Consider the following 17,240-nt stretch of genomic DNA (forward strand, 5'->3'; position numbering starts at 1 on the left):
TAAAAAGATTTGCAAAATGTAAAATGGTATGAGTCTTCTCATTGTTTTTTGAAAATATAGCTTTAAAAATACGTTATTTATGGCTACATGTAAAGATATTATTGAGGTTACTTTTAAAAAATAATAAAAACACATTTAAAGCTTTCCATTTTAATTTCTAATATGGTAAATATAAGTGGATGTGGATAACTCACATAAACAAAAGCTTTTGAGTTCTCAATAATATTGAAGAGTGTAACAGAGTCTTGAGTCCCCAAAAGTTTGATAACCATGCAGGTTTTAATTACAATTCTTTTCTCATTAGTGCTTTGTTTGTAGTATATTACAGAAGTCCTTAACTTCAGTAAAGCTTCACCACTCTAGTCACAGTAAAGATTGGGAACGTGTGCAGGCTGTTTTTTGGTTTTGGGTTTTTTTTCCCATTCTTTGGTGAACTCAGACACATGTACTTTGTCTTTTCCAGGTCGATTGTTAATCTGATAGAGTATAGTGACTCTAGAATGTGATCCATAATTTGTTTGTTCCTTGTGAGCTTTCTTTTTGCTTTGTTTTTCTTTCTGTAGAGAGTGAGGACATAAGCAAGAATTACTTGCAGTCTCATAAGAAAGAAGTATTTCCCAGCGGATTTTTGAATCAATAATGTTCCTTTAAATACACGAAATAGAGTGAGAAAAAAAAAAGGATGTAATACACATTCCTGTCTCAATCCTTTGAGGATAGCTGCTCAAGAATAATTGTGTATCATGATGACCCAATTATAGTATTTATTATATATAGCAAATATTTCAGGTAATTTATATCAACCATAAAATTTGGTTAATTTCTGATTAGTGGATGAATATTCAAGTCAATAACAACAGAGACTTTATGGTGATATTTGTCTTTCTCTGACTTAAGTTGGCATTATTTTAGCATTTAAGTTATAATCAATATCAAATTATAATGCTACAATGCAGTGATTTGGTAACCGATCACAGTTGAACTGATACATTTTGGTGTTAAAGTCCTTAATTGGTCGGTATTATTCTTTTCACTTTCAAGTGATCCTAAACTTACTTTTCTTTTTTGATAGAAGAAAACTTTTTTTTTCTTAGCTAAAGAAAGACTGAGGCAAGAGTAGATGGTAGAACAGGGGTAGATTTTTGGTTCATGAATGTTCCTATTTTTTATATCTTTGCCTCTGGAGCTGAAAACCTTTTCACATACAAAGCAACATCATACCATTGCACCTCAATAAGATCTTTATATTATGTTCAACTAAAATAAGACTTTCTAACTCATTGTTGCTAGAAAGTTTTTTGGGAGTGATTGTGTCATTAGGCACTATTAATCCAGGAAGTGGGTTCTATGTGACCAATATATATATGAAAGTGATGTTATCTCAACCAGTGTTTTTGAGTCATATTCAATTCCCTGAACTTCCAAAGATGCTTGAAAAACTGAATGCACATCTGCATGATTAAGTTCACATTTAATGATTACCATAACAAAGGTTATAAACAATAAAGTATCTGTTTGCTATATAATTGCTATTAATTGGTATTATATATATATATATATATATATATATATATAATTTATATATGCACACACATGTATGCATCTATGCATGTGTACATTGTATGTGATGTATGTACAGATATATATATGCAAATGAGCATCTCTAGCTAGTTCACCTTTTTTATTTGAAAAACTTTTTACGAGGTCATTTAGAATACTAAAAGCTTAGGTTGGCACTCGTTTCTAACAGAGAGGGTAGTGACTGGCCAGTAAAAATACTGAGAGCTTGATCACAGTGTCTTTGGCATCATGCACTGGCCATCAGGAGGCAGGGTCTCCACCTCCCTCCACTGCTATAACTTTCCAAGTCTCATGCATTTAGAAGCCTTTCTCTGAAAATTCTCCTTTTTCATTTTAAACATTATTTCAATACTGTTGGGAGGTGTTAATCTGGTTCTGCACATTATCATTATTTTTTCTCTAAAAAGAATTATACCAGAGGCTTATGGAGGTCGTTAAGTCAGCATGGATTCTTCTGTATGTCCCGACTTCCCTTACAGTGTATAAAAGTCTGGCCAACAAAATGTGAATAGTTCCAGGCTGAGGTAGTTAAAAGCTGACCTACTTCCGATATCCCTTCCTCCCCTCCCCACGTTTTGGTGACATTATGGGTCACAAAGCTAATCAGATTATGATATAAAATGTAAACTTTGTTGTAAGATTTCACTGCAATTTCTATTTTGTATCTTGTGTTGGCTGATGTTAATTAGCCTGACTAACATAGTGATTTATTTGAACTGTTTCTATAACATGTTTTTGTGTGAATAGGTTCATAAATACTTACACAAATCAGAAGAAACAATTTTCATAAATATAGAATTTTTTTTTGCATTCAAATCATTAGATGTCATATCAAGCCAGTATTTCCCAAAGTGGCTCATATTCAATATTGTGCCTATAGACATACATCACAACAATTTCATGTTCTAATAAATTTAGAAAATGCCATGTTATATAATGAACCACCCTATATCTCTCCCTGGAAACTGAAATTAGCATATTTGATATTCAGATTAATCCTTGAGCAAATAAAATAATTTAAATTCCTTTAATTCAGTGCTTATGTTATCCAAAATACTTATTAAATTGGACCATATTATAGTCCCAAATAGTTGTCTGCTAAGTAAATATTTGGAAATACTTTATTAAATTGTATTTGATTACAAGATCATAAAAAGACTGTAGAAGACAACAAATCATACTCAATATTTTAATGCGTATTTTAAAATCACATAGCAGAAACAATTGTCAGTAAGAATAAGTTAGCCTTTAACCTATTAGATTAAAGGCTTATTTATCTTTGTATTTCCAGTGATTTCACTGCCTTACATTTAATAGGCTCTTTAAATTGTTTGTTAATAAATGAGTGAGATATTTCCTCTCTTCCTATTGTTTTTCTACATTCCTGTAAACTATAATGATGGCTTAGAAAAATAATTGAAAAGAGAAACCAGAGAAGTAGAGGAGACTGTGTCCCAGGTTTGAATATCCATGTGATATGTAAAATGATACATACATATTAAACTTGGTAAAGTTGAAATATATTACAAATTCTTGGCTAAGCTAGACTCAGATGTTCAAATTTTAAAAAATAATTTCAGTTAAACAAAACTTTTATCATTTTAACACTTGCAGATAAGTAGAATGCCATTATGAGAGGTATAATCATTTTCAAATCTTTCCATTATTGATCTTAATGTGCCTACATTCTAAATTTGATTCTCTCTAGGATAAATTTTTCTTAGCCATGGTAAAGAGGCAAGAATACAAACAGAAAACACTGCTAACATGTCATCAAAAATGGATTTGAGAAATGCTTACTTCAAATATTTATTCTATCTATTTCAAATGTTCAAATTGGCTTAGGAAGTTTTAGTTAGCTAATATTTTAATTAATTTTTATGAAATAATTGTATACATAGTTGGGATTCAGTGGTTCCTCAAATTAGTCAATTATCTTTGGCCACCATTACCATGATTGCATGCAATCATTTTTTATTGCGATGCCTTGCCAACAACTGTGGCATTATAAAAAATAATTTACAGAGGCATATTAATCTAAATCAAGTATATTATATTCTCAAATATATTATTTTAAATCTTTATTCTAAGAAACAATGAGGGGCTCTGAAAATTGTACACGAAAAAAAACGTTTTAAAATTTTATCCAGAGACAGTTTTTGTATATATCTTAAAATTGTCTGCAAAATATACTAAATAGCTATTATTTCTCAAGCACATATTCTTTGTCAAAGTCATGAAGAGTAAGAACATCACTGATTGGTGGAGATTAATTATTGTGGATATATATTTCCCAAACTATCAGACTAAATTTTTGATAGATGAAAGTGATTTCAAATCATGAATATTAATGGAATATTATTTCATATGGACATCTATGATATTGTTGATGGTAGCTTGAAGAATATTACATTATCATGATTACATATTAATAATTATTATAAAATAATGTTCATGGTGGTTATTATAAAAGTCAAACTATAAGGAAGGTTGTTTCACATACTTTAAGATTCACATATCACAGATTTGCAAGGAGAGTTCTAACTGTATTTCAAGCATTGTGTTAAAAAATCTCTTTCAGTAAGGTAAAAAAACTCATCTAAATTTTCTCAGCAATTAACCAGAAAGGCCAGATCTATGGTACCTGATAACTGACTCCTAAAGTAATATTCCTTCCATTATAATGATAAAATGAAATCAATTTTAAAAATGCCCAGAGAAATATTTGTTTGATCTCAAGAGGGAAGATAGTATAAAGAACTGCTATCAGACATGTTAGTGCTAATTACAATAATGACTGAATTTGTATATTCAGATGTGAAAGATCCAAGTGGAATGTATTTAGGGGGCATAGTTATACCAGATCCTCTTTAATAATCCAGCCTTTAAAGGAACTTGTACAAAAGACTTAAGGATCAACAAATACCAAGGAAAAATGGTTGTGTGTGTGGGTGGAGGGGGGTATGCTTGATCATTGAGAACAAAATTGAGATGGCTAAATTCCCACATTACTTGAAGCTTAAGACACAAGGCCCTCACAGGTAGCAGTCACTCCATCTTATATATGAAGGTAAAATGGGGGAAGAAATTTGTCTAATGAAGATTGTGATGATAATAATTTGGACCATTGTTTACTGGGTGTAATTATGACATACTCATTTTTCTCTTTATAATTTGATTAAAGCACAAATTGATGGGTTATTTGAGTACCTGGTCATACACCTACTCCCCAACCTTTGTAACTAAGTGTAAATAAAAAGTAATAATAACAACAGCAATAATAAATGACAGTAGATACCAGTAGATACCATTTATAGAATGTGGACTATATTTAAGGAACTGAAAACAACCCTTGCATGGCTTTTATAATTTCTCTTTTCCTAATCTAATGGAGGTTCATTATGTTTCACAACGTGTCTGTTATGTATTTGACTTAATTTTATACTCTTAAAAGCATTTCAATACACTGTAATTTCATTTCCTGACTATATGTCTATTATAATTCAAGTTGAGAGAAGTCTTAATACTTTTAATAGTAGAGGTTTACACAAAAATATTGAAATATAATTAAATAACATATTGAATCAAAATAAAAACAAATATACTAATAGTTAACAAATATACTAAAAATTAAGCAAAGTAATCATAATATAAGAAGTAACACGATTCAGTACCTTCTTCTCTCCATAATATGTTAGCTACTGCAGCATGTTAAAAACAAAGAGAAGGAAAAATGAGTAAAGAGAGCTTCAGTTGCATACTTATATAAGGAACTATTAAAGAGGTCATGATTTCTGACATAGTACATGTACGTAAAAGTAGTAAATTCAACACACTATTTTAAATTAACAAAACAGTAAAATACTGGGAGCAATTAATAATGGTCTGTTCATTTCTTGAAATATCTTATTCTTCGTTGGAATACAAAGTTTATTAATAAACAAAGAACATTTCATGCATCACAGAAAAGAATGGGATATTTAAGTTCATTATATTGAAATGCATCTTTGGAATAAGCATTGGTAGTTAAACTATTTATTTATTTGACATTATAGTTAAAAGTCACTAATTGAAAAAGTTATATTTTTGAAAATTTCTTAATCACAATATTATGCCTACATAATATACAATATTTCTGAGCATGAAGAATTCTTAAAAACACAGGATTTTGAACACAGAAGTAGCCTGTTTTTAAGTAGTATATGCTTTCACTTTTTAAACCAGACGGAATAAAATATATCCAAATATATCTTGCTTATTTCAGTACAGAGTAATGGTTTATATTAAATTGTTCCTGGACAATAGGTTTATTAAATATTGTACAGAAACTAAATCAGTAGAGAGTTAAAATAGAAATAAAGAAAAAATACCAATAGAAATATTCTCAAGGAAATGTGTGCCTCCCTTACTAATTAAAATTTGCCCAATTTCTATGTTTTCAAAGTAAAATAATATAAGTGAAAAGAAAGTGTAACTAATAGAAAAATCTCATATATATCTAATTACTCCCTGAATATTTTAACCATATTAAAGCATAATCAATTTTTTTAACTGAATACCCACAGTGAATGTAGCAGGGCCAAGTTTGGAATCTAGCACTCCTTCTTGGAGGCTAAAAGCCCAAGTTATACAGTTCTTGGCACCTGCTATATTTCTCTTAAACAAATTTTTGCAGTTAAATATTTTTTGTGTGTGTGTGATTCTCGGTGGTTTTAATTCCTTAAGAATATTTATTCAAATATGTATGCATGATAAGTGCATCCCTTCAGGGCATTCTGTGGTGTTGTTCTCGTTGCTTACAAGGGGCTTGGAGAGAACAGGAAAAGGATACATCTTTTTCTCAAGGAGAGGACATAGCCCTGGGAAGGGGGAGAACCATGCTAACAAATGATTATAACCATGGGATTAGTACAATCTAAGAAACAAGTAACAGGCTCAGTGGATAGGAGCAGGACAGAATGATCATCTCTGAGAGACAGAGGTTGAGCAGCTACATCGGATTGGTAATGTTCAAGAAAGATAATGTCACTCAAGCTTCTAAGAAGGAAAGAAGGATATGAGGTGCGGGGGTGGTGGGTGGGTGACAGTAGAGACATTCAGGTGTACCAACGGGCCGCATCATAACACATTTAGAGAAATTTAAGTAATTGGGTCTAGTTGGAGGGCAAAACTGTTAGAAGATGAGGCCAGAGAATTTTTGCATGACAAAATCAAGGTCTTCTGTACACAACTCAAAGGAGATAACATTTTTCTTTGGTAGGCTCAGGAAAGGTTAAGCCATGATAAAACTTATTATTTTTCTGGCTTATAAAAAAAGGTGAACTAGACATGTGTTTTCTAATAGCTTTACCCATTCACTTAGTGAATATTAAATGAGTGCCTAGCATGTGCCAGGCATTGTATTAATTGCTACAATACACAGATTAGAACAGACCCAGTCTGTGCTAACAGAGATTTTATTCTAGTAAAGGGGGAAAAAAGTATTCAAATTATGACATTTTTGAGTATAACTTCAAAATTACAAATGTAATATGTTATGAAAGAGACAAACAGGTGGATTCGATACAGTAAGTGAAATGAGAGGAAACTTCCCCAATGATTATATTGAAGGTGAAGTCTAAAAGATAAATAAGCATGAACTGACTGTCAATTGTAGGGATATAGGAAAAAGCATGGAAAAACCCCAGTGGTATATTGAAGCACTGCTATTTTAAAGGACTAAAGACAGACATATTTTTAAGATTGGCAGTCTTTTATGAGAAAATAGCTCCAAATACACTATTTGTGATATCAACATTAGATAAGGTAAAATTCAAGGCACTACACATATTGAACTTAAAATGATGTAAACCAAATAACAATGCAATATGAGGCAGAAACTATTAGGACAGGATACAAAATTGATAAATCCATAATCACAGACTGCTTCTTTAACTCATCACTCCCAATATTTGAAAAATGAAGAGACAAAAGACAAAGTTTCAATAATATAATAATTAAGACTGAATTAGTATTTTTATAATGAGTGATGGACTATACAGTTTTATTTTTATGTTTTCTTGAAAGATTTTCAAGAGTAGTTACACAGTAAATTAGAAAATAAACAGTTTCTGTTCTGTATGTTTATTCCAATAGTCATAAATAGTTTAGGCATATCCAGACAACAGAGAAAATATGAAAATGTGTAAGCATTTAAATCCCAAAATAGCTCCAATAAATTAAATATATATATATATATATATATATATATATATATATATATAAAATCACAATTCATATAAAACAAAAATGAGAATTCAACATGTGGACTCAGAGTTATGGCCAAAATGTAAGGCGTAGACTAAATTGATGCATTACTGAGACATAACAAGAAGGTAGGAGGTGGAGGAGGAAGGGAAAGAGAGGGAAGAAAGAAAAAATGATGGTAGCTATGATGATTTTAAATTAATATATAATGTTTTGCTCATGAATTTGATAATCTGGATTTTATTTTTAAAAATCCAAGGAAATATAAATATCCAAACTGAACATGATGAAAAATGAATAAAAATAATCACTGACTGAAACATTTTAAAAAATAGTTTCTTCCCCAAATACTCTTAGGGTCTCAGGTGTTTATGATGAGTATTTACTAACTTTAAGGAATCATATAGTCTAGTTGTATTAAACATTATTAGAATACTGAGTAAAGTGGAAAAAATCCCCCTTCATTTCATAAAATCAGCAAAGTGAAGCCAAACAATAGTAGAAATGCAAAGGGAATTATAGGACAATTTCTCTAAAGGCAAAATTTGTAAAAAGAATGAAAGGATAATTCATCAGGATATTAAAAGTTTGATCATCGACAAGAATTATCTTGCAATGAAAGAATGATATGGAATTTAGTTAAGAAATCAATAAATATATTAGTATACCAAGTGAGAATAATTAACATAACTTAAATAAAAAAATGCGATTTGATAAAGTGCATCACATATTATTACATGTAATATAAATACCCTTAGTGAAAAGGCAAGCTAAAAGTAGATGCATTTTTCAAATTAATAAAACATAACAAACAACAGAATAATAAATTGAGTCAAAATAGTAGATTGTGATTGTTATTAGAAATTACTTTTGGTCATCAAAATGGCGGCGTGAGGTGAGCCTCTGGAAATCTCCCCTGGAATTTACAACAAATTGAACAACTATAACTCCACAAAAGACTCCCTGCATAGCAGACAGGTAAGACGAAGAGGCTCACTACTGAATTCACCTAAAAGTGGGCAAATTGCGTGAGCAGGGGAGGCAGGAAGGGAGAAGTGCAGACATGGGGCCCCGTGGGCACAGGATGCAGACCTGGCTCAGTGCTCCAAGCTCGCTGCTTCCCGGAACTACCGCAGCTATGGGAGAGGGAAGAACTCGGACTGCTAGGGCTCCACTTATGGCCAACAGGGCTGAGGGGGCAGCATATAACACGGCTGAACCCATCGCTCACAGCAGAGACCTCGGAGCAAAGACTGAGGGAAGAAAGCTGAAAACGGTGGTTTAAGCCCTCACTGCTGAGCAGAGAACGGAAGCCTTAGGCACTGAGTCTCGCAGACCCCTCCCTAAACTCGCAGAGCTCGCCCTGCTCCCACCTGCCCAGTGTTAGAAGTGGAACAGTAGCAGTGTCTGATCAAAATAACAGAATATTTGCAGTTCTGAGAACTGTGGTCCACAGACACAGTTTGTACCCCAAATAGTTCCAGCAAAGGGGAGGGAGCTGTGGAAACAGGACTGGCCATGGCAATGGTCACTGCCATTGCTCTGGGCCACCTCTAACAACCTGATACATCACTGTCCCCACCTATCTGGGTGGATCCCTGCAGGAGTAAACAGAACTGCTGAAACACACGGGCTCTGAATCTGGTGCAGGAAGAGCTTTGGAACTTCAAAAGCTCTCTGCATCCCCAAATGGACGCAGTGCCCTATGACCCAGGTGAACTGTTAACAGAGAAGCCCGCCTTGCAGGGAATCCCCCCATTGTGTGAGAAGCTGGAATAGTGCAGAGAAAACATAACACTATAGTGTGAGAGATATAAAAATGCTGCAGTTGGAGAGAAAATAAAACATTCTACCAACACATACTGGAAAACAAAAGAAAGACCTCTTCCTATCAACCGGTTGCAGAGGCCAATCCTGGAGATGTCTAGGAGGAGAAATAATAAATCATGAATTGCCATGAATAACCAAGGCAGCTCAGAAACAAAGTGAAAAGTCTCCAGAAAATGAACTTAAATATATGGAAATATATGACTTAAATGACAGAGAATTCAAGATTGCAGTTCTGAAAAAACTCAACGGGATGCAAGAAAACACAGAAAGGCTGTTTAATGAACTCAGAAATACAATCAAAGGACAACATGAACATTTTACCAAAGAGATTGAAATTTTAAAAAAGAACCAAATAGAATTTCTAGAAATTAAAAACTCAACAGTAGAAATGAAGAATGAAATAGCCAGCTTAGGTAGTAGAGTTGACCAGATGGAGGAAAGAATAAGTGACATCGAAGATACAAAGTTGGAAATGACACAGATGGAAGAAGAAAGAGACTTGACTTAAAAAAAATGAAAGATCTCTACAAGAACTTTCTGATTCCATCAAAAAGAACAATATAAGAATAATGGGCATACCAGAAGGAGAAGAAAGAGAGAAGGGCACAGAGAGTACATTCAAACAAATAGTCGATGAGAACTTCCCAAATTTGTGGAAAGAACTGGATCCTCGAATCCAAGAAGCAAATAGAACACCCAATTACCTCAACCCCAACAGGCCTTCTCTAAGGCACATTGTATTGAAGCTGTCTAAAATCAACAACAAAGAAAGAATCCTCAGGACAGCCAGGGAAAAGAAGATGGTAACCTACAAAGGAAAGTCCATTAGATTATCATCAGATTTTTCAGTAGCAACTCTACAAGCCAGGAGGGAGTGGAACCAAATATTCAAACTATTGAAAGAGAGAAATTATGAGCCAAGAATAATATACCTAGCAAAGATATCCTTTAGATATGAAGGAGGAATAAGACCTTTCTGGACATACAGAAGCTGAGGGAATTTTCTAATATATGACCTGCGCTACAAGAAATAATAAAGGAGGCTATTCGACCACCATTAACAGGGACAATTTGCGGCAACCAAAGCATAAAAATGGGGAGAGTAAAGGCCTGAACCGGAATATGGCAATGGAGAAAGTAAGCATGCTGAAGAAAATGGAGTACTCTAAACATCAAACTTTCTTTTACATAAACTTAATGGTAACCACTCAAAAAGAGAAACCCAGAACTGAAATATGTAACATAATAAAAAAAGAAACAGAGGGGAAAATCATAGAATACCATCACACAGAAATAATAGACAGCAACAAAAAGACAAAGAAACAATGGAGACACAGTCTTACCAGAAAACTAAAATTAGAATGATAGGAAATCCTCACATATCAATAATCATCCTTAATGTAAATGGACTGAACTCACCAATAAAAAGGCACAAAGTAGCAGATTGGATCAAAAAACTAAACCCAACCAAACATATGCTGTCTCCAAGAGACACATCTCAGCTACAAGGACAATCATAGACCCAAAGTGAAAGACTGGAAATTGACACTCCAAGCAAATAGTATCAGAGAAAATCAGATGTAGCCATAATGATATCAGATGAAACAGACTTCAGGGTGGAAAAGATAACAAGAGACAAAGATGGACATTTCATAATGGTGAAGGGGACTATACAACAAGAAGATATAACAGTCATCAATATTTATGCCCCCAATCAGGGAGCACCAAAATACACCAAGCAACTACTATCATAACTAAAGGGAGAAATTGACCAAAACATAATTTTACTAGGGGACCTAAATACATCATTGACAGCTATAGAAGGATCCAAACAGAAAATACATAATGAAATAGCACCCCTAAACGACACATTAGACGAAATGGACATAATTGACATATATAGAGCACTTCATCCTAAAACATCAGACTATACTTTTTTTTTTTTTTTCTAGTGTACATAGAACAATCTCAAGGATAGACCATATATTGGGACATAAAACTAACCTCAGCAAATTGAAGAATATTGAAATCATACCAAGCATATTCTCTGATCACAAGTCTCTGAAATTGGATATTAACTGCAAAAAGAAAGCAGGAAAAATCACAAATACATGGAGATTACACAACATACTTTTAAAGAATGACCACGTCAAAGAAGAAATTAGAGGAGAGATCAAAAGATACATAGAAAAAAATGAGAATGAAAACACATCCTACCAAAATTTTGGGGATGCAGCAAAAGCAGTTTTAAGAGGGAAATTTATATCACTACAGGCCTACCTCAGGAAACAAGAAAAATCCCAAATAAATAACCTCATGTTACACCTTAAAGAACTAGAAAAAGGAAAAAAAAGGAAACCCAAGGTCAGCAGAAGAAAGGAAATAATAAAAATCAGAGCAGAACTAAATGAAATAGAGAACAAAAAGACAATAGAAAAAATCAATGTGACACAGAGCTGGTTCTTTGAAAAGATTAACAAACTTGACAAACCCTTGGCTAGACTCACTAAGATAAAAAGAGACAAGACACAAATAAAATCAGAAACGAAAAAGGGGAAGTTATCATGGATGCTACAGAAATACAAAGGATCATCAAGAAAACTATGAAGGACTATATGCCACCAAATTCAATAACCTAGAAGAAATGGACAAGTTCTTAGAAACATATAGCCTTCCTAGGCTGAATCATGAAGAACTGGAAAATCTAAACAGACGGATCACTAGTAACGCAATTGCATCAGTCATCCAAAACCTTCCCAAAAGCAAAAGTTCGGGACCAGATGACTTCACTAGTGAATTCTATACTAAACCTTCAAAGTGGACCTAATGTCAATCCTGCTCAAATTCTTCCAAAAAAATTGAAGAAGAGACAGTACTCTCTAACTCATTTTATGAGGCCATCTATACCCTGATACCAAAATCTGGTAAGGACAACACAAAGAAAGAAAATTACTGATCAATATCTCTGATGAATACAGGTGCAAATATCCTAACAAAATTCTAGCAAATCAAATGCAACAATGCATTAAAAAGATTATTCATCACGACCAAGTGGAGCTCATCCCAGGGGCACAAGAATGGTTCAACATACGCAAATCTATCAATGTGATACATCACATAAACAAAATAAAGGACAAAAATTATGATGATATCAATTGATGCAGAAAAAGAATTTGACAACATACAACATCCGTTATGATTAAAATCACTTAATAAAATAGGTACAGAAGGACAATACCTTAACATAATAAAAGCCATTTATGACAAACCCTCAGCTAATCTAATAATTAATGGTGAAAAACTGAAGCCCTTTGCTCTGCATTCAGGAACACGATAGGGCTCTCCCCTATCACCTCTGCTTTTCAACATAGTGTTGGAAGTCCTTGCCAGAACAATCAGGCAAGAGAAAGAAATAAAAGGCATTCAAATTAGGAATGAAAAAGTTAAATTGTCACTCTTTGCAAATGACAAGGTGCTATATATAGGAAATACAAAAGACTCCACCAAAAACCTGTTAGAAACAATCACTGAAAACAGTAAAGTTGCCGGCTACAAAATCAATGTACAAAAGTCCATTGTATTCTTATTTACTAAGAATTTAATCTCAGAAAAAGAAATTAAAATAATAAAATAAAACAACAATTCCTTTTGCAATTGCAGCAAAAATAGTAAAATACTAGGAATAAACTTAACCAAGGATGTGAAAGACCTATATGTTGAAAACTATAAGACATTTTAAAAAGAAATTGAAGAAGACACAAAGAAATGGAAAGACATTCCATGTTCATGGATTGGAAGAATCAACATAGTTAAAATGGCCATATTACCCAAAGCAACATACAGATTTAATGTAATCCCCATCAAAATCCCACCGGCGTTTTTAAAAGACACAGAACAAAAAATCATCAGATTTGTTTGGAACCATAAAAGACCCCAAATAGCCAAAACTATCTTAAGAAAATAGAACAATGCTGGAGGTATCACACTCCCTGACTTTAGCTTGTACTACAGGACAACAATAATAAAAAAATAAAAATAAAAAAAACAACAACAACAACAAAAAAAACAGCATGGTATTGGCAGAAAAACAGACACATAGACCAATGGAATCGAATTGAGAACCCAGAAATAACACCACATAAATATGGACAGATAATTTTTGACAAAGGAGCTAAAAACATAAAATGGAGGAAAGACAGCCTCTTCAATAAATGGTGCTGGGAGAATTGGATAACCACGTGCAAAAGAATGAAACTGGACTGCTATCTGTCACCATGTATCAAAATTAATTCAAAATGGATCTAAGACTTAAGCATAAGACCTGAAACAATAAACTGCATAGAAGAAACATAGCTACCAAACTTACGGACCTTGAGTTCAAAGAGTATTTTATGAATTTGACTCCAAAGGCAAGGGAAGTAAAAGCTAAAATAAATCAATCAGACTATATCAAACTTAAAAGCTTCTCCACAGCAAAAGAAACCATCAACAAAATAAAGAGGCAACCAACTGAATGGGAGAAGATTTTTGCAAACAGTGCCTCCGATAACAGGCTAATATCCAAAATATACAAGGAACTCATGCAACTCAACAACAACAAAAAAACAAACAACCCAATTGGAAAATGGGCATAGGACCTGAAGAGACGTTTCTCCAAAGCGTACATACAAATGGCAAATTGACATATGAAAAAATGCTCAACATCACCAATCATCAGAGAAATGCAAATCAAAACCACAATGAGATATCACCTCACCCCAGTCAGAATGGCTATCATCAACAAGACAAATAATAACAAGTGTTGGAGAGGCTATGGAGAAAAAGGAACCCTCGTACACAGTTGGTGGGAATGCAGACTGGTGCAGCCGCTATGGAAGGCAGTGTGGAGGTTCCTCAAAAAATTATGAATAGATTACCATATGACCCAGCAATTCCTCTCCTGGGTATCTACCCAAAAAATCTGAAAACATTTATCCATAAAGACACGTGTGCTCCAATGTTCATTGCAGCTTTATTTACGGTGGCCAAGACATGGAAACAATCAAAATGTCCTTTGGTAGATGAATGGATAAAGAAGTTGTGTTATATATACACAATGGAATATTATTCAGTAGTAAGAAAAGATGAAATAGGACTATTTGTGACAACATGGATGGATCTTGAGCTTAAAATGTTAAGTGAAATAAGTCAGACAGAAAAAGCAGAGAACCATATGATTTCACTGATATGTGGTGTATAAACCAAAAACAACAAAAGAACACGACAAACAAATGAGAAACAAAAACTCATAGACACAGACAATAGTTTAGTGGTTACCAGAGGGGAAGGGGAAAGGGGGTGGTAGATGAGGGTAAGGGGGATCACATATATGGTGATGGAAGGAGAACTGACTCTGGGTGGTGAACACACAATGGGATTTATAGATGATGTAATACAGAATTGTACACCTGAAATCTGCATAACTTTACTAACAATTGTCACCTCAATAAATTTTAATTTAAGAAAAAGAAAAAAAGAAATTACTTTTTGTGAAGTAGACAACTCACTAAGAAAGCAGATAAAAATTGTATAAGTGGTGTAAATTAAAAATATCATCAAAATTTGAAGACAAAATGAATAATAGAAGATTTAATAAAAAGTACACATATAGTAAGAGAGTTCACTTAGGAGTCAGGACAAAGATAAATACCCCAAAATCTATATTCTTATGTAAGAATTAGAAAATAGAATAGATTTTATTTACAGTAACCCAAAGAATAATATATCAATGATTTACTAAAATAAAGCAAATCGAAAAGTATATAGCAAATCAAGTGTAACATTAGTTAGAAATATCCTAAATGGAATGCTGTGTTATTCCTAGATCAAGAGAATTAATATTATAAAGATAAATTTATTCTGAAATTACTTAATGTATAAATTGCATGTATTGTCATTTTCTATTTAGAACAGATTAAATTGTATTGTATAAAGTTAGATTATTTATTACATTTAAAAATATTTTTTGTTCAGTTATGCAGGCATAATAACCAAGTTTCTTTTCCTTATGTGTCTTTTCATTATTTTTCTGATTTTTAGGTAAATGCATATGCATACACATATAAGGCTGTTTAGGATACAATATATAAATATGTAACATATGAAAATAATTTAAAATACTGTTTATTCATTAATCATATATCTAAACTAGTCTTTATATGACTGGTTTTAATCATTATGCACTATTTAATCATGTGGATTTCTTTCTTTTAAAAATATTATTGTTCATCAATCGAAACTTAGTATCTAGATCAGAGGCTAGTGTAAGTTAGAGGTACTCAATAAATACTGTTGAATTATCAGTCATACATCATATATACATATATATACATATATACATATATATACACATATATACACATATATATACATATACATATACATATACATATACATATACATATATATATACATATACATATATATATATATTCACACATATATACCGAGTGTGCCAAAAAAATGTATATACATTTTAAGAAAGGAAAAAGCTGTATTGATTGTAATACTCAATACATACCAATAACAAAAGATGAATACAAGGCACATTTAACACCTGCAATTAAAAGAGGTGCTCAAAGTGGTTACCATCAGCGTCCGAACACTACTTATTACAGTGAACTACTGCTTGAGCAAAGTTGACCAAAGTGTCCACTGTATACGTTTTTTGGCACCCCCGGTGTGTATGTCTGTGTGTGTGTTCACTGTAATGACCATCTTTCTATGTAGTTATTTATATTAGTATGCATTCCTACAAGAGGTATGTATAGGGGTGTGTACAGCCATTGACACATGTTAGTAGATTGACTTGCAAAAGGTTGTTACAGCGCCACCAGCAGTCTTTGAAAGCGTTTTTCCTACCACTCTCAAGGTGGACTACTACTGCATGTGTGTAGGTATTCACATGTGCACAAGCTTGCCAATATGAAAATATATCTTATAATATATATGTATATGTAATATAATCACATGTCTCTCTCTCTATACATATATCATATATTAGTGTATAATAAATATCTATATAATTGATTATAAATTATATTGAATGTTTGCAAACATTTAAAGAAACTGTCTTCTATTTTTATCTCTAACCCATTATTTCTATTGAAATGTTGCTTTTCTGTTTTTCACATTTTAATAGCAACTTACATATTGAAATGGCTTTGTTTTGTCATATTAATTTATCCTTGATACAATATAAACAGTTACCTATAATAAATGTAGGCTTGATAATGTCACTCATATGCTTAAAAACAAAATGCATGGACAGGGGTGTCTCTGTGTGTGTGTGTGTGTGTGTGTGTGTGTGTGTGTGTGTGTGTGTGATCTCAAAGTCTTTAGTATAGCACCTATGGTCTTCCGTATGCCTGTGTCACATTAAATGCACATTCCAAATATCAAGTGATTCTGAATCTTTTTACTCATATGTTAAATCTAATAGTAATATTCTTACCAGAATTCTGCACCTAATTTGCTCCTAATTTTCCTGTAAACTTGCTTAGCTTTTTATCTATAGTTAACCTGTGTAGAATAAGAGTTTGGGC

At 32.7% G+C, this 17,240-nt stretch overlaps 1 protein-coding gene across 5 annotated transcripts in view; it reads right to left on the reverse strand.

Annotated features, from left to right (window-relative positions):
- Positions 1–17,240, reverse strand: part of FSTL5 (follistatin like 5) — a 639,519-nt gene that overhangs the window by 97,470 nt on the left and 524,809 nt on the right. For 3 of the 5 annotated variants that reach the window (XM_074337776.2, XM_074337777.2, XM_074337778.2), the window contains one exon: positions 5,256–5,282. The exons of the other annotated variants lie outside the window; for them this stretch is intronic. In XM_074337776.2, coding sequence (XP_074193877.2) covers positions 5,256–5,282 — 27 coding nt within the window. The remainder of the gene's footprint in view (positions 1–5,255; positions 5,283–17,240) is intronic. 5 annotated transcript variants of the gene reach the window in all.

This window comes from Rhinolophus sinicus, chromosome 15, assembly GCF_057876585.1.
Source record: "Rhinolophus sinicus isolate RSI-liver-muscle chromosome 15, RSI-T2T, whole genome shotgun sequence".
NCBI lineage: Eukaryota > Metazoa > Chordata > Mammalia > Chiroptera > Rhinolophidae > Rhinolophus > Rhinolophus sinicus.